General features: G+C 34.0%; 1 protein-coding gene across 3 annotated transcripts in view; it reads left to right on the top strand.

Moving 5' to 3' along the window:
• PRPF18 (pre-mRNA processing factor 18) overlaps window positions 1–23,226 on the top strand; it is a 61,128-nt gene that overhangs the window by 17,655 nt on the left and 20,247 nt on the right. The window contains exons 2-11 of one of the 3 annotated variants that reach the window (XM_079107225.1): window positions 1,952–2,029; window positions 2,145–2,171; window positions 4,923–5,027; window positions 9,879–9,992; window positions 11,607–11,753; window positions 13,734–13,802; window positions 15,311–15,451; window positions 15,581–15,652; window positions 18,090–18,245; window positions 18,602–23,198. In XM_079107225.1, coding sequence (XP_078963351.1) covers window positions 1,952–2,029; window positions 2,145–2,171; window positions 4,923–5,027; window positions 9,879–9,992; window positions 11,607–11,753; window positions 13,734–13,802; window positions 15,311–15,451; window positions 15,581–15,652; window positions 18,090–18,245; window positions 18,602–18,625 — 933 coding nt within the window. In that variant the 3' untranslated portion in view covers window positions 18,626–23,198. Of the gene's footprint in view, window positions 1–1,951; window positions 2,030–2,144; window positions 2,172–4,922; window positions 5,028–9,878; window positions 9,993–11,606; window positions 11,754–13,733; window positions 13,803–15,310; window positions 15,452–15,580; window positions 15,653–18,089; window positions 18,246–18,601; window positions 23,199–23,226 lie in introns of those variants that run through there. The other 2 variants (XM_079107223.1, XM_079107224.1) reach the window with 2 other exon arrangements.

Below are 23,226 nucleotides of genomic sequence, written 5' to 3'. Positions count from 1 at the left end.
GATAATTAGATGATGCCTTCAATTCCTTACCACAAGTACATCTTCATCTTTGTATGTGAAAGGTGTGCTTGGTGTAAGGTAGGTAAGTCTATTGGTGTGTATTGAATTAATGAACTTTTAAACTTTATTCTAAACTTTTAAACTTTATTCACAAAAATAGAATTGTGTAATGAACTTGTATAACCTTTCCCTAACACCTGTAACTCTAAAAATTAGAGGACATATTTTTATATCACCAAAATATGATCACATCTAAGAAAATTAAAATTGTTTCCCTTATATTAATTCACATTAATATATCCCCAGTCAACTTAAAGCGTATATGTATATATATGTTTTAACAGTTGGTTTTTTTCAAATGAGATCCACACAAATTTGACTAATTGCATTTGTTTATTATGATTATTGGTTTCTTTTAATCAAGAATGTTTTCATTCCTCCAGCTGTTCTCCCTTCACCACTATTGACATGTTGGAGAAAGGAGGACTAAGTTTGAACAGTGTTCTGGATTTGTTTGATTACTTAGTGGTGTTACCATTTTGTTTACTCCTCTACTCCTACATTTAGGGTAAAGAGTATTTGATAGATGATGCTGTGTACTTCCTGTGGTATCATGTAAGAGGTACATAATCTTTTACAAATTCTAGGCTTGATCAGTGGTTTCAAGCGTTGGCAGCTTGATCTTTCCATCTTAGCCTTCTAATAGTTTTAGCATCTTTCTAATATTTTAACATCCACTTGTGGTCATTACCTGAATGAATGATGTTTTGAAACTAGAGGTGCTAAATACATATGGGGAAGTATTATTGAGATTCTGGTATAATTACTATTAATAAAATAGTACAGTATCTATAGTTGAGCAAACTTATCGAAGGAGTAAGATCCAAGAGGAAGAGGTGAAGATAGTAGTATGTTGAGAACCGTGTATAAACTATGGGCATTGTTTAGCCATTAAAGCAGAGAAGCTGCTTTTCTGGGAACTCTTGGATGAAATTCCCCATTTTAAGAAGACCAGATCATGCTGGCACCTGCCTTAGCTCACAACCCCAGGTTCAAACACAGCTGTCACAAGCTGGGCATAACCTCCCAAGTCCCAAACAAACTGTTTATCCCTACTGTTATCCTCTTTTTCATGAAGGAGCTCTCTGCCGATCCCCTTTGGTTTGTATGGCTATAAATAAAGCAAGTGTGGGTTTTTTCTCTTTGCTAGGAGTCAGACCCATCAGGTCTGCTCAACCTGTCACTGCCCCCGCTTTTAAAATATATATTTCTGGTCTTCTGTGTTTATTTTGTAATATTACTTTCATAGTTTTTATTTCACAGCCAGCCCACATCTCTGATGGTTACCCACTCCCTCACCCACAGGACGCAGGCAGAAGTAGTAAACTTAGAAATTAGGCTGCATATTTCACAGTGGGGATATATAAAGAACTAACATCTTTTTAGCCACAGTAGATTTAGAACTTATCTGTTAGCATCAAAAAATTTAGACACTTTTGGAACCTTCCTGTTAATGAGTTTTCAGAAGTTGGCTAATATGCCATAATTTGTGCTTGTTTCTCTTAGAAGATAGTTAAGTCATACCATTTTATGTGATTTATAATGAATCCATTTGTAGAAATTATCTTTGAATTCAAATTTTTAGGAAATTAAATATAAAAACTGAACATTTATAAAGTGTTGTTGGTTTCTGTGCTGTTGTACACACCTATTAAAATGTCAGTTCAAGAAAAATTTAAGTATTCATCACACATCAATATCCAGACCCTATGTGGAGGAGGGGCGTCATGTTTCAGGGACTCAGCGCGATTGTATCTAGAACCAAAAAGTGCTATCAAGTTCTTGAAAAACTGAAGAATGTTTTTTAAAAAGTTTTCCAAAAGCACTGATGACTGTGGAATATGAAATTTTGCCTAAGGATATATTATTAACTTATGTTTTTCTTTGATAGGAAAATAAAAAATATTTCAGACGTAGTGAACTTGTGAAAAAAGAGGAGGAGGCATATTTTGAAAGATGTGGCTATAAGGTATGAATGTCAGCTTTTATATCAAATTGTAAATTTCTGAGTTTTAAATTTATATAGCTATTGTTAAATGACAAAATTATTGATCTCTGTTCAATTTATCAATGTTACACATTAGCCTATAAGTGAGAAGCCATCTGGAGAGGTATGAGTTTTTTTGTTTTGCTTTTTTTTAAAAAATTATTGAATTTAGGAAAACATATGCATGACTTTTGGCTCGGAATGGTTTGGCTTTTTGTGGACAGCATGAAGTGGCTTGAGATCAAAGCTTGACCTTTTTTAAAAATTAAGTCCTTGATCTGATGCTGCCTTATTTTCCTCTCCACCACCACTTCTCTCCCTCACCTCTCCCAATAAAACTGTATCTCAGAAGAGTCCAGTTTATTTTAATCCTTAAGCAACAATGATGTTAGCAGTGGCATTTCCCCTGCTTTTTCCGGCATATTTTCAGCCATTGGTTTTATGTTTGCATTGTTAATAATTCCTTTTGGGCCCTTAGTAGCTCTGCCTGAAATATAGCACCATGTACATGTATATGCTTTTATTGTAATAAGGTATATAACATTTCAGATACTGCTTAGGCTATTGAATAGAAAATGTAATTTTGAAATATTGTTTAGAAACAAACGAGTTGTCTGAAAGGCTTTACTTGTATATTTTAGAAGCATGATTGAAATTATTTTTCAAATTGCCAGTTGATAATGTGCTGGGGGTTTTATTGGGAGGGGTTAATACTATGAGGTGGAGAAGTTATATTTTTTTTTTTAACTCTATTTTGTTTAATAATTTTAACTCACAGTTAAGAGGTTCTATCAAATACTATTTGAAATCAACTTTTCACTCATGAAACATCAATATAAAATAATACTCTTGTGCATGTAATAGGGAAGGTTCTAGAAATTAGTTTATACGGCATAACTTTTCTAGAAGGAAGCATGAGGAATGAAAATGTTACGTATATGCATTTGGCTTTATTTTGTAGGGTTGGAAGGGCACATATTAAAGAAAAATATAGTTAATATTTCTTTTGAGATTTTTACATATGAAAGCTTATATTTGCATCTTGATCCATTTCCCATAAAGATACTGATTTCATTTGCTTCTAGTTTAGGAAGTTAAGATCAGTTTTATGTAAATAAATGTTGAATATCATGTTCAGAAAGATGATTTCCCAGTTTTCGCTTGTCCAAAATTGCTAAACTAAAGCTTGGACCTGGAATCAGAATCCCTTACCATAATTTAGTCTGCTAACTTGTTGCATTCCCAGATCTCTAAATTTGAACTTTTTCCACTTCTTGATAAGGTAGGGAAAAAATTAATAAAGTGGCAGTTTTTGCTTTGGCATAGATTGTCTCAGTGCTGTGGGAGGGCTTTTTTGCTTATATAGAGAAAGCAAGCACTGAAGGGAAATAATTACTGTAAACATACTATTTGTAACTTTGAGTCTAGTTGACAAAATGTCTTAGATCTTTTCCCAGAGCTATTAACCACCATTATATAATTAAAAATGCTTTTAGTCCTGAGGTTTTTGAGAAATACCTGTTGAAGAAATCACAGGGTATTTGCTTAAGAAGAAATCACAGGTTTTTCTTTTCGAAGATATTTTAGTAGTTCCTTCTTGGTAGTAGTGACAACATAGTATCCATTGCTTTTTTTTTTTTTTTTTTCTTTATAGGAACTAATTACTATTTTTAAGGCTTGGTCCTGATTTGATTTGTCCTGTTAAAATATGAAAGTTTAGTCTTACTTCATTATCAACTAGGATAAATCCAGCCTTTAGCTGTAAACTACAAGGTCATGCATTACATAATTTTTTACCACTATAGCATTTTTTTTTACCACTATAGCTTTTTAAAATTGTGAGTTTCTTAATGTTGATTTGCTTTTATGATCCTTTGACTCTCATTTCTCCTCTCAGTATTTTAGATTTTCCTACATTCAGTATTTTAGATTTGTCTTCTTGTTAGATGGGAAACCATGTTTCACTATTTTAATAGACCACACAATGGTGCTTCTAAGTTGCTCAGTCAGTGATTTGGGCAGCAGATTTGAGAAAATATATTTGATTCTCACCCCATTCCCCTTTGGGTTCATGCGAATAAGAATGTCACTCTTTCCTTAAGTGGCATGTGTACAGTATACCATTTTTCGTTGTTTTTCTATAAGAATTTAGCTCAGTTTGTGGGTCAGTTCTGCATTACCTTTGGAATTTTTCTACTTGTCCAATAGTTGATTTCTCTGCAGTTGGAATAATACCATTCAAAGGCAAAATAGGAAAAAGCTAGAGCTTGAAGCATCACAGATTTCGTTGGAAAAGTAGTTCTTCTCTTTATTATCCATTTTAAAGCTGAGCAACAATCAGATAACCTTATAAGATGATTTGACAAAAAGGAGAAGCAAATTGATTGTTTAAAGAAAAGGTACTTTTTTTTTTTTAGAATTTGGAGAGAAATGAGTGCAAATTTCAGCAATGTTGAGTTTTTTTTTTTTTTTTTTAATATTTTAGTCGTAGATGGACATAGTACCTTTAATTTATTTGGTTGCTGAGGATCAAACCCAGTGGCTCACACTGCTAGGCAAGCGCCTCTAACCACTGAGCCACAATCCCAGCCCACCAATGTTGAGTTTTGATTTTGGAAATCATTATGGTTATGTTAGTCTTTTATAGCAAGAATGCTGTCTTCCATGTGGCATGCTTTCTACTTGTGGTGTTCCTGACATGGATCTGTTTGATAAGCTCTTAAAAGCATGTACATTTTTATTATAACTTCTTTCCTCAGAGAAACTCTTAGAAAACCTTCAGTACTGAATTTAATTTCCATGATTAGCTAAGGTGACAGAATTATAAATATTAGCTGTGTTTTAAAACCTAAATTTCTTTTGGCTCTTAATATAGATACAGCCAAAAGAGGAGGATCAGAAGCCCCTAACTTCATCAAATCCAGTATTAGAACTTGAACTGGCAGAGGAAAAATTACCCATGACTCTTTCTAGGCAAGAGGTAAGTTTATATGAGTATTTTATGGGAAAAATTTTTCCATGTTTACATGAGTTATGTTATTATTTCTCATATAAGATGACCTATTGATCTAAAAATCCTGTGCAAGCAAGACATCTTTCTTCATGAGGTTGTAAATTAACCTCTGTTTCTTTTCTTGATACTATTCTTACTTTTTTAAAAGAGTGTGTCATACATTTTGAACAGTAAGCATATAAACATTCTAAATAAGTGTAATTAAATTCATGTATTTTGAATAATTATACTTAAAATTTTTTTGTCTACATTACTTTAAATATTAATTTGCTACCTGCCCTTCTCTCCCTTACTTACTGGTGTATCTTTCCAGATTAAATTATAGTGAGCTGTACAATTTTTTAAAACCATTTTTCTTTTTAATATTTTTAGTCGTCCATGGACCTTTATCTATTTACATGTGGTGCCGAGGATTGAACCAGTGCTTCACACATGCTAGGCAAGCCCTCTTCCACTGAGCCACAACCCTAGCCCAACCATTTCTTTCTTTTTTTTTTTTTTTTTCCTTTTTTGCAGTGCTGGGGATTGAACCCAGGACCTTGTGCTTGCAAGGCAAGCACTCTACCAACTGAGCTATGACCCCAGCCCTACCATTTCTTTCTTAATTGTCATTTAGGTTGCTTTAGCATTTCCCTGTTATAAATAATACAAGATGAACATTCTTGTACAGACATCATTGCAAGAATAATAATGTGTGATTATTTCCTTTGGAAAGTTTCTGGAAGCATGATTTGTTTCTAAGGCAAAGACTTCGTATGTTTTTAAGATTTTTTTTATACATATTTACTAAATAGCTTTGTAGATGTTAGATGTGTTATACCAGTATTTATATTCTTCCCTGTAGTGTTTGCCCATATCCTGGTCAATAGTAACTATTATTTTACTTACAAAATTGAGCTATGTGATTTAAAGAATTCAAATATAGAGAAGGTATAAAACAAAAATGTCTTTTCTTCTTCCTATCTTCTGTCCCCCACACCTGCCCCAACCTCCAATCTGTCCTCATTCCTGCTAGAGTCATTCACTTACACCATCAACAGTATGCAAGTGTATACTTTTTCTTCCCTTTCACACAAATGAGGTTTTTTATATGCTTTTGTGCCTCATTCTTTTCACTTAAAATACATTCTGAAGGCTCTGTGTGTGTGCGTGTGTGTATAGTGTATATGAAAATTTTTACTTTGGGCAAGTTACCCAGACTTTCTAATTCCTGATTTTCTTTTCTTCTCTTTCTTTTTTTTTTTGGTGGGGGTGCTCACTGGGGGTTAAACCCAGTACTGTACTTTACCCCTGAACTACATCCCCAGTCCTTTTTTATTTTTCATTTTGAGACACAGTATCACTAAGTTGCTTAGGGACTTTGCTAATTGGCTACCTTGAACTTGGAATCCTCCTGCCTTAACCTCCCATATAACTAGGATTACAGGTGTGTACCACCATGCCCTGCCTGATTTCCTTCTGTACGAATGAGTATAATAATAGGGCCTACCTCTTAAGATTTTTGTGATTACATGAGATAACAAATGAAGGTAAGGCCTAAAAATAAGAGTACTTAATAGTAATCACTTAGTAAATTTAGGTATTGTTTTAAGAAGTGGTTAATTTATTAAATTAACCTTTTATTGATGTGATTTATTTCCAGTTGTTTGCTTTTAAGTGAACATCTTTTTATATATTCCTTGATATATTTGTATGAGTTAATTGATAAGACAGTTTCCTAGAAAAAAGAATTTCTAGTAAAAGGGTGTGTCCATTTAATTAAAATTTTTTTCTTAATTTGTGATGGTATGTCAAATTATCCTACAAAGAAGCTCTTCTAATTTACACTTCAACTAAGTTTGTAAAAGTAGCATTTTCCTAACAAGGCTGTCAACTCTTTATCTTTAAATATTTTAGCCTTTGGCAATATGAAAGCAGTATTGTTATTTTAAATATTTTGCCAAACTGATGAAAAAGGACTTCTTATAATTTCCAACTTTTTATTAGTGATTATTAGAACTGAATATGTTTTTATGTGTTCAGTGGCCACTGATGTCTCTTTTTGTGTGAATTGTATTTTTCTCTTGTGAAATGGTCTTTTTATTGATTTATAACTCAACATAACTGTATGTTACAGATGTTATTGTTTTCCTAAGTACATTTCAGATGTACATATGGGATGTGTCTTTTTTTATCAATCTGTCACTTGTTTTTGACATACAGAAGTTTAAAATTTGTACACAATCATATCATTCATTTTTATTGTGTTTTTGACCTTGAGCACCATGCTCAGAAAGGTCTTACATATTGCCAAGAGTTTTTAAAATGGTATATTAATAGTTTTCACTATTTTTATGAGCTCTTTTTAATGAATATCTGTTACATTTAAAACTTAAAATTAATTTTGTATCTAAAATGAATATGCATTACTTTCATAATTAGAAAATATTTAAAATCTCACATCACTCATATTTGAGAATTTTTATTATTTTTTGATGTAGAAAATGTTTTATATATTAGAACTTGCTTTATATCTGTATAGAACATTGAAAAGTTTTAATTAAAGGCAAAATACTTGTAAGAACTTGGTCTTTTTGTTAGATTGAATTTTGTTGAGTCATTGTTAACTGGCTAATAGATATGATTTAAACACCAGGTATAATGTGAGGAAGATGTGATTTCTACCCTCACTTAAGGAACCTCTATTTACATAGTAAAAGAGAACTTGGAAGATAGATTTTTCATTGATATCCCTTTTGGTCTCTGTCTCAAAAAAATTTTTTTATATGCAAGTTTATTTTAAAAATTAGAATAATAGAATTCTCATACCGTCTTGAAGTCAGATAGTTTATTACCTTTCCTTTAGGCAGAATCACTGTCATATAATCCCAGATAGATGAGAATTAGCCATGTAAATTGGTATTTAGAAAAATATTGCATAATTCTCATAACTTGGTTAATTAATAACCCTCAGTATTAAGCAGTGTTTTAAAGTAATAACTAGCTCAAATTCTTTCATTCTGTTTGGTTTTTTAAAATTTGTGATTGACTCAGTTGCTCACTCATCTTTAATCTTTGTTGAGTCCTCACCAGTCTCCATGTTTTGTGTGTGTCTGGTTGTGGATAGGGCTGAATATTAGTACACAGTGGGGCAATATCTGGTACAGAGTGTGACACTTAGGTCAGAGTAGGGTATTGTGCTTCTCACTGACCAATACATTTGCAGTATTAATTAGTTGTTAGTTCCATATTCCTTATTTTTAGAGTGGACATTACAGAGACGGAAACCTTCAGAGTAATGATGACTGACTCTAGAAGTCACCATGTGAACATAGGGGAATAAATTTGGAATACTTAGCAAAGAGACGAATTAGCACATATATTTAAAAAAATATATTGAATTTTGGTGAGGTATTGAATGTTCTCTGTGGTTTTTTAAAAAGAGAACCAGGCAATGGGAAGAAGTTAGGGGAGGCAGATTTCAGTTTTAGAAAGCAATGCATATCTGTCTAAACTTGGTGTGGGATATTTCCTGAAGAGATGTGATTATTACTTCTCAGACAGGGATCTGACAAGGACAGTTTTGAGGTTTTGTTCTGCATTGATTGTCACTAGATGACCTCTTAATTTTCTGTTTTAATCCAAACCTCAGTTAATATGAGGAAGTCCTTTTGGTGGTTTCTAGGTGTGTTATACTGTTCATGTTCCATATAAAGTTCTTATTGTAGTCTTTTTTATTTCTTTTTCAATTTGGATCATCATTCGTTTTCTTAATTACATTTTTTCTTTCTCCCTTTTTTCTTTTTAAAATATCATTTTATTTATTTAGTTTTGTTTTTGAGTTTAAATTTTTTTTTAATTTTTACAGACTGCATTTTGATTCATTGTACACTAAATGAAACATAATGTAGACAAAGAGCATATAAAATGTAGATGTAATATAATGGTTAATTACATCACCCAAGTCATGAAATCAAGTTCGAATTGCCCCTCCAAAGCCCTGCATGTGTCCCTCCTGCTCATCCCTCACGTTCTCTTCTGAGGGAAGAGGTCTGGATTTTACCGTAGGATTACAGTGCATCCTGTTTGCTATGGTTATGGAGTTATTGTTTGACTCCAAGTTTTATTCTTTCTAGAACTGCCATCCTTCTCTCCCATCTTTAGTTTTTTTTCCTGTGTAACTTACTGCACAGATTATCCTACCTGCAACAGGTCTCTTGAGGATGGTTGTTCAAAGTGTGATGATAGCACAGCATGTCTTGTTCATGGAAGATTAAGAAGAAACAAATACAACTTACTTTTTACATCTGCATTTCAAAACAGATGTTTGATCATTTAAAATACATGTTGAAAGAAAGGATTAGTATTGTCTTTGATGTTTTTTAAAAGAGTACTAAATCACCATTATGTAAATTGGGTACTAAAACTGTATCCCTTCTCTTATCTCCTTGTAAGTAAGCGGGGGTGTATATCTTGCAAAAAAACGAGTGGTCTCTATTTGGGGCTTGCTTTATATTTGAATTATAGATGTGTATGTCAGACTACTTTTTAGGGCCTATTCAGTAATAAACTCTATAGTAGTGATATTTGAGTCAAAATAGACTTTTAACTAAGGTGTTTTCTCTTTCATTCACAAACATCTTTGTTTAGTATAGATAAGATGATTAAAGTCTTTTAATTTCATTTTTCATTCAGAAATATGCATTTAGATAATTCAGTTCATTTTATTAAACACTGGTTTCAATTTTAAGATAAGGTATGTAAATTATTTTATGGTGTTTTGGTTTTTACCCCCCTTTCACAAGTTAAATAATTTACTAGGTATTTGTTTCTCTATAGGTTATCAGAAGGTTAAGAGAAAGAGGTGAACCAATTAGACTGTTTGGAGAAACTGATTATGATGCTTTTCAACGTTTAAGAAAAATAGAGATCCTCACACCAGAAGTGAACAAGGTAAGAAATCAGAATAAAGATAGAAAAATATCACTGTACCATATAAACTAGAATAGTTTCGAGTTTGACTAATTGTGTTACTAAAAATTGAAAAATAAAGTTGTCAGATTGCTGCTGCTGCTGGGAAGTTTAGCTTCAAAAAGTACATATCTTAAGCATACAGTTTAGTGGATTTTGACAAATACATATAAATATATAACAACTACCCTTATCAAGATACAGAATATTTCCGTCACCTCAAAAGTTCCCCAGTGCCCCTTCATAACCAATCTCCATATCCCTCCTCCACTTCCAGGAAGCAACCTTTTTGGATTCCATCACCCTTATTTATTTGACTTGTTCTAATATCTTATATGGGTAGCCTCAATGTGTGTCTGGTTTCTCTTGCTCAGTGTAACATTCTTTAGTTTCATCCAGAATTCACAAATTTCCTTTCCATTACTCAGTGATACTCAGTTATATGAATGTTCTTTGGGCTATAATAAATAAAATGCTGTGAACATTGGTATATGTATCATATTTGGGCCCATTATTTTTTTCTCTCAAGTAAATATGCTCTGTCTCTTGGGGAAATACCTAGAAGTGGAATTGCTAAATAACAAAACAGTTATATGCTTTGTAAGAAACTTTGTAAGAAATTTCAGACATTTCTAAATATCATCCTATGGTATTGTTAGTCTTTTTAATTTTAACCATTCTCTTGTATGTGTAGTATCGCATTGTGATTTTATTCATATTTCCCTGTTTATTAAATATGATGAACATCTTTTCATAGACTTTCTGTTCTTTTAGCCTTATTCATTTTTAAATTGGATTATCCTTTGAATTTAGGAATTCTTTATATATTCTAGATATAAATCCTTTTTTAGGTGTGCAGATAAATTTTGTGACTATTTTTTCCTAGTCTGTATCTGTCAAGGGTGTCTTTGCTGAGCAGTTTAAATTTGGATGAAATCCGGTTTATCAGCTTTTCCTTTTATGGTTGTTGCTGTTTATGTTGTGCTTAAGAAATCTTTGCCTGCCCTAAGGTCTCCTTCCTTTGTATTTTCTTCTGGAAGATTAACAGTTTTAACTTTTGCATTGGAGGTTCTGATCTTGTTTCACGGCTTAATATGTGGTCTATTCCAGGGGATCTTGAAGAGAGTATGTTTTTGCTTTGATTATATATTTCTACAAGTGTCAATTATGATAGTGTTGTTCATATCTTTGTGGCCTCATTAACTCTTTATCAGCTTGCTCTGTCAATTACTAAAAGATGAGTGTGGTCATCTATGGCTGTGCAGCAGACCATCCCAAAACTTAAGTCATGTAAAGGAATTTATTAATATAAAATCTTTTTGGTTATCTGTGACTGTAACAAATCACTTTGAAACCTTGTAGTCTGACCATTGTTCATACATTCTTTTTAAGTATGTTTGAAGGTATTAACTCTGGAGAATAAGAATAGTATTATGCATAGTATAATAAACTGATATGTTATTTGAGTACCTAGTTTTACCAAATTCTTAACTCTTTATAGAGAGAAAAACGAAACATACTTCTTATTTATGTAAAATCAAAGGTGAAACATCAGAAGTTTCATAATAGGTGTACTTCCTTTTTCTTCTTTCTTAGGGTTTGAGGAATGATCTGAAAGCAGCTTTGGATAAGATTGATCAACAGTACCTCAATGAAATTGTGGGTGGTCAGGAACCTGGAGAGGAAGACACACAAAATGATTTGAAAGTTCATGAAGAAAACACCACAATCGAAGAGTTAGAGGTAATCTCCACTCCCAGCTCAGCCCATTCCCCATTATCCCCTTTTCCTATGGAGCAGATGGCTGAGTTGATCAGAGTGTTCACTTCAGAGCCACTACCTTTTCAGGTCATGCAGAGACCCTCTTTTGTGTCATACTTGTATTTAATTCTTTTGCTCATTCTTCACTCATATTCTCCTACTTCCTAAGCTTAAAAAATTAATCATTGTAATATGTTTGATATAATCCTTGGATTTTTGTTCTTGTAAAATTGGCAGTGTACTATGTACACACATGCACATGCACGCACATACACATATTATTTGGGTACTGGGAGTTGATTGAATCCAGGGCCTCATGCATGTAGGCAATTGCTCTATCACTAAGCTACATCCCCAGGCCTTTTTAATATTTTATTTTGAGACAGTTTCATTAAGTTGCCTAGGCTAACTTTGAACTTGTGATCTTCCTGCCTCGACCTCCTGAGTAGCTGGGATTACAAGTATCTGACCATGCCTGGCTGTCTATATAATTTTTATTTTCGTAAGTAATATTGTGTTATGATAGTCTTATTTTTTACTTTTCTTTTTTTTACTTCATGCTGTTTTAAAGATCTATCCTTGATACTTTAGGTACATTTAGACCTTTGCTTTTAATTGCTACATATTATGGCGTTTGCTGTATTTTGCTTTTTATTCCCCCATAATGGTGGGCAGCTAGATTGTTCCCAGCTCCTTACTAATCACAAACAACTTTGTGATGAGTAGTCTTATATATAACTATTATGAACTAAAACAGCACAGTTGTGGGGTGTATGCATGTGTGTTAAAGTACTGCCATGTTGCTCTCTAGCATGGTTGTCCCTCCACCAGCAGCATGTGAGAGGCTTGTATCCTTACTTCCTTGCCAACTCTTGGCAGTATCTTGCTTTCTAATTTTGCCTCTGTGCTAAATTAGTATGACACATGTGTCATAGTAATTAAAAAGCAATGGTGTATAAAGTGTCATAGTAATTAAAAAGCAGTGGTGTATCATGTAAATATACATGTTAGAACATGTAAAAAACATGACTTAGCATATCATTTTTTTAATGCTTAATAAAATACAAGCTGTTATTTTTCTGTTTCCTTTCATTTCTGGCTCTTGTACATGTAATGGTTTCTAAGAGTAAGATGGTAGTTGAGGATGATGTCATTTTAATTACTTCTTCCCCATCACCTAAAATGGTCCCTAAATTTTACTAAAATAATTAGTATGGGTAGCCAGTTGTCAGTTGGACTCATTTGGTCCTTCTTTCCTCCCTTCCTCTCTATCTTTCTTTTTTTTTTTAAACAGCTTTATTGAGATATTCACATACCATATGATGTGCTCATTTAAATTATATAATTCAGTGAATTTTAATATATTCATTGGGTGGTGCAACCATTATCACTGTCTATTAGAACATTTTTGTTTCCCCCAAAGAAATCTCATATCCATTAGGGGTCACTGTACTTACCCATTGTTTTTTTCTTTCTTTTTTTTTTGGTACTGGGGATTGAACTTGGGCATTTAACCACTGGGCCACCACATCCCTAGCCATTTTTTATATTTTATTTAGAGACAGGGTCGCACTGAGTTGCTTAGGGCCTTGCCAGGTTGCTGAGGCTGACTTTGAACTTGTGATCTCCTGCTTCAGCCTCCTGAACCACTGGGATTACAGGCATGCTCCACCATGCCCAGTTCCCATTGTCTTTTTTTTTTTTTCCCCTGTCTTTGGATTCATAAAAGATAATCACTCTCTATAGAAATGGCAAAATCAGTGTTTTGGGCAGTTTTTTGTTTGTATGTTTGTTTAACTTGTGTAGAAATTCCAACTGATTTTTAAATAAAAATTGAACAGTATATGTGATAAAGAGCATTGTAGGACCTGGTGTTGATTACACATATACACATGCTGCATTTGCATACGTACATGCAGTTTACTCTCTGCTTATTAACAGAAACTTTTTCTTTTTCCTCAGGCATTGGGGGAATCTTTAGGGAAAGGCGATGATCATAAGGACATGGACATCATCACCAAGTTCCTGAAGGTGTGTATCTTAGGCAAGGGAAAGAGGCATTCTGAATACTTAAGAACTGTTCTTATATTTTTGGAGTATCGAAGGTTAAAGGCTGGATAGGAACATTTTCAAAATCATAAGTGCTTGTGCTGTGTTTATGACATCACTTTGCACTTGTATATAGTGGTTAATGAAAGGAAAAGCATATTTACTTTCTTTGTGGCACTTGTCTCAAAAGCTGATTTATTCATATAAACACACTAAAGAATCACATCAGTAGAATGAACAAGATATTCGAAGGAATTGCTTAATTTTTTAAAAATATTTCTGTTTTATAGGTGGACATAATACTTTTATTTTATTTTACGTGGTACTGAGGATCAAACCCAGGGCTCCCCCCTGCTAGGTGAGCACTCTACCACTGAGCCACAACCCAGTCCCAGGAATTACTTAATTTTTATGAACACCTAGGAAGGAGTGCAATGGAAGGGTTCCAGAAACTTTTATGAGGGATCTATGAAAGTAAGGAAAGGAAGGAAGTGGAAATACTTTGTCAATACAAAAAGTAAACACTTCTATAACCTTTAAGAGTGTTCATTTCTTCCCTTGTACACATAGTTGCCTATATTTTGCGTGATTTGCCAATTCTATCTTTATTGTAGGCATTTCTGTGTCTAGTTAAGCTCTAGGTCAAGTGTGCGCAAGTCCCAGGTTCTTTTTAATGTTTATTCACTAACTGTGTTCAGACTGAGATTTAACTATAAAGAGCGATTTTACTTGTATTTACATTTTAAATATATTATTTTGGTCATCAACATTTGAAAATATATGGAGGATAGGGCATGGAACTGACAGGGTGTGGGAAGTAGAATGAATGAGTCTTTTATTTTGGAGTGATGGCCTCTCCTTTGTAAGTGTGCTTAAAGGAGTTTGTCTCCCTCAGCCTTCACATTGCCTCTGAGAGGAGTGCCATGTATACAGTCAAACCCAAAGGGTACTAAGTTTGTTTCTGGGGGTGGAGGCCAGAAGTGGGAGGGATGGGTCATAGTCTGCTTTATTTTCATTTCTTTTTTCCTTCCTTCCTTTAGTCAGGTACTTTAGTACAACTTCTTTTTTTTTTTTTAATTGAATTGTTGTCTGTACTGCATAAGTAGAGAGTCCAAATAATACAGCATACTTGGAAGACTAAGTATTATAGTGCATTTGGTATTATGGATGATTAATCTAACTTGGTCAAATTTATGTAATAGGTACAATTGCAAATAAAGTAAAATATTTATTCAAATAATTTAGAAATTTGATAGTCTTTTTTTAAGGAAATTGATTATGAGCTAGGAATATGATATATAGACTAGGGATGTTTATGACTCACTTAAGATAGATAATACTTTGAAACAATCATGACAAAAAATAAAAATAGTTAATTAAACTTTATTTGACATTTACTGTCAGTTGTACTGTTTTTTTGTTAGAGTGCTTTTAAACCCATTGAACCACTAGGTGGCATTGTAGTCTCAATTTACTCCTCCTTTCAACAGTTTCTTCTTGGCGTTTGGGCTAAAGAATTGAATGCCAGAGAAGATTATGTGAAACGCAGTGTGCAGGGTAAACTGAACAGTGCTACTCAGAAGCAGACTGAGTCCTATCTCAGACCACTTTTCAGAAAGCTCCGGAAAAGGGTGAGGTTTTTCGGGAAATGCTTTTATTAACTTATTTTTAAAATTAGAATATATAGATTTAGAATAAATATTATTTGTTTTCATTAAATAGTAGCTGCCAAAATTAGTTACGCTTTTTTCCTTTTTCAGAATCTTCCTGCTGACATTAAAGAATCAATAACAGATATTATTAAATTCATGTTGCAGAGAGAATATGTGAAGGTAAATTATGTTGTCCATTGAAATCATTATGAACATATCTAGGTTATGTACCTAATGTTCATTGGGTCTGGAGGGATATTGCATAGTACATTTAAGAATAAATGTGAAGTGAGCTAGTAGTAAAAACAGTTTGGTTTTCTATTGTTTTCTTAGCATTATTGTTAAGCATCGAATAACAAACCTTCAGGCCACAAATGTATTTTTTTAGCCATTGTTAAAATAGGTTGAAAGGTTGTTCAGAGCATGAGTTGTGTATAGGCAGTGTTCATTTTATGAATGAGTGTATTTTGAGGTTTATAAATGGTCGATTGTGACATGTAGCAAAATTTATCCATAGAAACAATGTATATAGATTAGTTTCCTAGGCCAGGCCTGGAAACTATAAAGGCCTGTTTAATTTGTAGTGTAGCTGAACTATTATACTGATGATGCTATGGAATTTAACTATTCTTTGTAATTATTTTATGGGAAAATGGTCCAGAAGAAACTGTCAGGATTCATCTCTCCCATTTCAGTATTGCAACAATAGCCAACCCCTTGCAGAGGAAGACTGTCCTCCTTCACTACAGTGTCTTTACTCCTGAATGAACTCTGGGAGGAGGTGGCAGCAGGAAAGCACTCTGGTGTGCTGGACTCCTGGGGGAGAGTTAGAAGGGGAAAGTGGAGGGCAGTCAGTTGTAAGAAGGCAACAAGGAGGGAAGGGCCCTGTGTACTCGTACTGCAGATTAGAGATATGACAGTGTAAGGAGGGATGCTTCTAGTGACTGCCTCCCAGGAAGCTAGGAGTAGATGAGCAATCCCAGTGGTAATACCTGTGTACTGGAAAAGGGAAGAGGGGACTGCTGGCATTCCTGGGTGATTCGATGATTTTCTTGTTTAGAGCTTTAGACTATTAAGGGTAATGTGGGGGTTTTACTTCTTAAAAGAGCCAGTTCTCTCAAAAGAACTGTGTTGTGATTAGAAGTTTATTTTTAGTTTCTATCAGTTGCATGATTCCTACTAAGAACGATATAATTGGAATGGATGGATAAGGTCACCATCATCGCAGAAAGTATTTACATCACCTGTTTGCTCAAGTGATACCTTTTCTCTTGTTATTTTTTCTCATGATTATATATCAGAACCAGGTGAAAGCTTGTTTATACAGAAAGAATCAATATACTTTAATAATGTACTTGGACAGTTTTTTTTCCCTGAACTTTAGGAAAACTGAATATTGGAATTTTTATAGATTAGGGTCCAGTGTTAAAATTTACACAAGTATCCGTGATGAATATGTGCACATGCCCTGTTAAAATTAAACTTTGTGAAATCTGTTTAGCTAAGCAAATTTGAATTTATCTTTAGGGTAGAAAATGATCTTCAGTTAACCTATCTTATAGTATTTAATTTTAAAAAATCAACTCTACATATCAATCACATAGATGTTTGATTTTTGAGATTAAAATCCCTTTGAGGCCTGTTTGGAAACCCTCAAGGTTTTTTAGAATTTACTTGCTTTCTGTTTTGTTTTTCTCTTCCTCCTTCCTCACAGGTAACTGGCTTGATTTTAAAGAAAGAGCCATTTGCATTGTTGATTTCTGGTTTCACTTTCTGTAGCTTTTATTTTAAGGTCCTTGGTAGGTGGGAGATTTGGGAGAGCAAAGAGATGAACCAATCTTATCTTTCAGTTCTGACTTGGGAGCCAGAATTCAGACTCTGTTTAAACAGTTATGGACGCTTAGTGGTCATCCCAGCACATGGTGCACCCCTCTCACTTCCGACAACATACAATGAATGCTGTGAAGGGATTGAATATGATTTTAGGTGGGACAATGAATAAGTAGTTAGCCTCTTTCTTCCTTTTGTCCACCAGTGGAGAGAACTGAGTCAAATAGAGACCCAACCTAGAGTTTCTGTCAGTGCATCAGATGAGCTACCTGCTAATTCCAGATCTGAAATGTATTAAATTCCAGTGCCGAAAGGCTGCAAAGGAGTGTTTGTCCTTTTTTTTTTTTTTTTTTTTCTCTCTTTCTTTTTTTAAATGTACTAGGGATTGAACCCAAGAGTGTCCTACCACTGAACTACATCCCCAGCCCTTTCTCTTTTTATTTTGCTAATTTGCTGAGATCTTGAACTTGGAATCCTACCTCAGCCTTCTAAAGTTGCTGGGATTCCAGGCTGTGCCACCACACTGTCTGTTCTTTTTTTTTTTTTTTTTTTTTTTTAACTCACAGCCATATTATCTTTGACTTCTGTTTTTTCATGGGCACTTGGGCAGGACAGGCACTCACTCCAATTTTAATCTCTCTTACTTGAACAAGAGGCACATATTTTCAACATGTCCAAAGGTGGTGGAGAATTAGTCATAATTCTGTGAAATACTTGAAATAAGAATTTGAAGAATTTGGTCCAGTGCAATATTTTTGCCTTTCTGATCTTTTAAACTTCCTTTCAGGCAAATGATGCTTATCTTCAGATGGCCATTGGAAATGCTCCCTGGCCTATTGGTGTCACTATGGTTGGTATCCATGCCAGAACTGGCAGGGAAAAGATTTTTTCTAAGCATGTTGCACATGTTTTAAATGATGAAACTCAGCGGAAATATATTCAGGTAAGCTGGATTCTCTAATATTCTTTAATTCCTCAAATTTAAGTCTTAAGAGCAAGAAAACATTTGCAGTAGAACCTCTTACCTGTGGGAGATACCTTTCAAGATCCCCGCTATTAGTTAACTGAAATCTCATATAGTATTGAAACCTACATTTACAAGGTTTTTTCCCTATACACACATGCCTGTGATAAAATTAATTTATAAATTAGGCAGAGTAGAAATAACAATTATGATAAAATGGAACAATATGATAACATGCTGTAATGAAAGTTATATGAATGTGATCCCTCTCTCCTCCTCTCTCTCTCTTAAAATATGTTACTGGGCTCTTCCTTCTTCCTGATGATATGAAATAGCGACATGCCTACATGGTAAGATGAAGTGAGGTGGAAGACATTATTGTGACTCAGCAGTAGGCTACTGTTGACCTTCTGACAATACTTCAGGGTGATCTCAAGCCATGATGATGCAGGTTGACTGTGGGCAGCTGAAACTGCAGAAAGCAACACTGCATATGAGGGAAGACTGCTGTGTACTCAATAGGACAGTAGCCCAGTAGGATGGAAGTTCACTCTTGACAAACACTAGTAGTTAAGGCCTTCCCCTTCATCTTCACTAAATAAAGTGGAAAACTTTGTATATTATGGAAGAAAGGGTGAAGTATTTAATTGCCTTATCACTGAAATCTGATTATTGCAATTAGCTTTTTCTTAAGACAATTTGTAAAAGTTTAACTTGCTTTTTTTTCAGTTGTTGATGGACCTTTATTTTATTCATTTGTTTATGTGCAGTGCTGAGAATTGAACCCAGTGCCTCACACATGTGAGGCAAGCACTCTACCACTGAGCCACAACCTCAACCCCTAACTTGAATAATATGAATCTATCAGAGAAATTTAGGAATTTAGTAAAGAGCAACAAATTTGGAGTATTTTACAATAAATTCCGCTTTGTTACTTTCAATGTGAATTTAATATCTACCAGGTTGAAATGGTATGGAGACGTGGCTTTAGTGCATAGAATCATTTTTATGTAGCATATAATGATGTTTCCTTAATTGTGTGACAAGATCTAAAGTGTTTCTAGTTATTTTAAAGTTATACATGCCTCACATAAACTTGTTTGCATTGTTGTTGGGCCAAACTTTTCTCCTTGGGGGAAAAAAATCAACTATAATCTAGCTTTGCCAAATTTTCATAAATCCCAGATTGTGTCTCTATAATGACTTGTGCGGATGGTAATTCTAAAACTTGAAGATGATACTCTGGAAGTTTACTTAAAATTTAAAGTTCACTTAAAATGCATAAATGCTTTCAGATTTTGTGCCAGAGAGGTTATTACCATATTCATGAATTAGCTTATTGTTTGTATTTCGGTTCCAAGTGTTGAAATTTAATTTGTGTGTCATGCTTTATGCCTTATTCACATATATTAGCATTTTAAAATATGATTTCAGCCCAACTCTTGAATGTGAATTGTAGACTTTATTAAAGTTCAAATATACTTGTGCAAATTCAAGCACATTTCCGTTTCTTAATAACCACCAGTGACTGGATTAAAGGCAAAATCTTTTAGTTGAAAAATAAGTTGTTTAGTTTTAACAGTAGAATAGAGTTTTCAAGGATTAAATTTGCTAATAATATTCATCTGTACTGTGGCCAGAGCTATAGTGCATAAATGTTCATGTAAGTAGATAAATTTTCTCAGAGACAGCATTTCTTTTTGTAAGCAGTGGTATAATTTCCACCTTGCCCTACACTTACTTTCTTTTTTAAAGTATTAAAAATATTTCTGGTTTATTTTGGAGGCTGTGAAATGACCTGTCCTCTCTCCATTCTTTCTCTTTAAATTAATGTTCTTTAGTATTTATATTGAAGATACCTCCACTGAATAAAATAAAAACCTTATAATTTTCTTTTATGATGGAAGACAGGGTGAAGTGTTGTGCCTCAATTACTTTGGCACTGAAATAAAACTGTTACAACTTGCTTTAAAAAAAAAAGACATACCTAAAATATTATTTAAAAGTCTTTTTTCTCTGGGGTTATTGGGGGAAATGGGTGAGCATACTGTATCTGAAATTTAGCAAGGTATAATATAGAACCAAGAATACTCTTGTGGATGACAGTCAGGTGGACTGAAAGCTTGTTGAGTGAGGGAAGCCGGAAGCACTAAAGAGTGAATCCATGTCTCCTTGGGCACATGCTGGTAGCATGTCACAGAGTTCTTAGAAACCTCAATACAGTTAAGCATTTTTATGACTGACTTGGATTACTGTACAGAGGGTATAAGTTTATCAGATTTGCTGACAACAAAAAATTAGAAGAGATAGGGAGTGTGTTAAGATGGAAAAGAAATTGATATTCCAGAAATTCTTGATAGACTTGAGAGAAGGGCAGATTCTAATAGCAAGGATGATTATAAAAAAAAATTCTATTCAATAATCTATCTGTTGAAGTATACAGTTTGAATAGTGAATATAAGAAAAAACTGGGAATTTAGTGAACTAAAGTTAGTACAATAAAATTAATAGTATGATATGGTCACCAGAAAGGCTAACAGTAGCTTATGCTATAAGTTCCACAGGTTTACATGGTAAGCTGAGGCTAGAACAAAACCAGATTAATAATGGGCACTCAAAAATATTTGCTGATTGAATGAGAACTATAGAACAAGAGGGTTGATTATCTTGTTATTTTTCTAGTACTTGAGAAAGGAGACTTAGTGGAAATCTCTGTAAGAGATTCATGATAATCATCTTCTGGTAGAAGAAGATTAAGCTTCTACTTCCAGTTAAGAACCATTTAAGTTATACAAAATTAGATGTTTACTTAGTATAAAAAAACTTGTTTAAAAAAAACTTTGTTTTGAAATAATTATAGACTCACAGAAGTTGCAAAAACAGTATGAAGACACTTCTTAACAGTCAGAATTGCCCCACAGTGGGTGCAGAGCTTCCTTAGAAGGTGGGGGAGATCTCTGCCACTCCATGTTTGCAAACATTGAATTAACTGTTGGCTCTTTTGACCCTGCTGGCTCTTACATCTCTCTTGATTCTTCTCTGCCATTTTCCCTGGAGGCTGATGCTTAAGACTGTGCTTGTAACTCAGAGCTCACAATAGTCAGTCAGGCAACAAGGGAGCTGAGTGTTAAGAAGCCCCTGGCCCTCTGCCTAGCTTCTGTTTCTTTTTGTATAGCCATATATAGAAGCAATATTGCATCTCTCTTTCAACTGTGCTAGAAGAACATGGACGATGCATGTGCAGTGCTAAATGTTAGTTGATGCTGAACTACTCTGGTGGTGGAGTCACTTTCATTTGTTACCTTGTGAGAATATGGTTTCAATAGTGTTAGACATTCATTTTCTTTTTAATGAGAACATAAAATTTTGGATTTTTAAAAAATGCACTCCTATTTTTAAAATGTTGGCAGATTTTAAAAAATGATCATTGCATAAGGCTTAGCAGAATGCTAACTTGTGATCAGGGTCTTAATGTAAACCCATGTTGCAGGTCAAGCAGAAGGATGCTCTTCTGGACCACTGTTAACTAAGCACTTTCCTAATAAGCTGTTTCATGAATCTTCCTCTTGTTACTTTGTATTCAGGTGAGGTTGATCTGAATTATCCTACAAAAGGGACAATTTAGATATATCATTTGAAGCTTAAATTAGGATTTGGCAAACTTTATTGTAAAGGATCAGATAGTAAATATCTCAGTCTTTGGGCTTCCTGAGGTCTCTTGTTGCAACTATTGAACCCTGTAGCTGTAATGCAAAAAGAGCCAGTGGCTGTGTTGTAGTTAAATAGAGTTGAATGGCAACGTGTGGGTCACAGCTGCTGACTCCTGGTAAATACATAAATTCAAATCTGTTTTATGTTAAGATATTTGCTAAGGAAGTCATTGTGGAAATTATTTTAATAGAATAATTATTTCTTTTAAATTGAGGCATATCTCAACAAATACTGTAGTGCTTTAAGTGAACTCATCTAAATTTTTTAGCCTAGTACTTCTTGATACATGTTGATATATCAAATAAAACAAGACAGATTCAGAACATTTCCAGCAGCACCCAACAGCTTCCTTCATGTGCCTTCCCAGTGTAAGCCCCTCTCTGCTCATCAGAAGGTAATTGCTATTCAGACTTGTGTCATTATTGTTTAGTTTTGTCTGTTCTTGGGCATCATGTAAATGGAAACTTGGAATGTGTGGAATAATTATTTTTATTTGAAATGCTGGTATAATGTCCATTTTATGGAATATAGTAGAAAACAATTTAAGAGACTCTCACTGGAACTGTCACCTGATTTCATCTGTAGTTCTTATGCAGATCTCTACAGTATAAACTGTGGGTATTTGAAGTATTCTGTTCCTCACAGAAATTGATTACACAACAGAGAGGGTTTTCTGATCATGCAGATTAAAGAAAAGTTGTGTAGCTTATTAACTCGCCTCAAGTCTAGAGTTATATTTAAATCAGTGGTAGTAATTTCAAAAGTTTGTTCATTCTGCCAAATACAGATATAACCTTCAGCTCAGATTTTGGAAAAACTTCTTTTGTACAGATTATAGAATGCTCTTGATGATTTAGATATTATAATTCAGTCATTTCTAGACATCTCTTGGACATCTCTACTTGTCACTGAAGAAGAGAAGGAAGATAAATAAGAGAGGTGAGGTAGATGCAGACCAAAGGACTGGTGGCCTTCCAGGGTCTCCCCCCCAACCCCCATGCCTTCCTTGCTTTGTTCCCTGCCCTAGAAACCTAACTTTATGAACATTGACACACTTTTTTGCTTTCTACCTTCTGTTTTTTTTTTTTTTTTTTTTTTTTTTCCCAGATAACTATGTGCTTACTTCTTGCCACCCGAGTTGTAGTAGAAACCATTTAATCACAGTGCTCCAACAGAACACCTCTTGGCCCTTGTAAGTGGAATCCCCAATTAAGCTGAGGTGCCATTTTGTACTCTAAATACTTATTAG

Source organism: Sciurus vulgaris (assembly GCF_902686455.1).
Source record: "Sciurus vulgaris genome assembly, chromosome: 12".
In the NCBI taxonomy this organism is placed as follows: Eukaryota; Metazoa; Chordata; class Mammalia; order Rodentia; family Sciuridae; genus Sciurus; species Sciurus vulgaris.
This window is presented reverse-complemented; position numbering and strand designations above follow the sequence as displayed.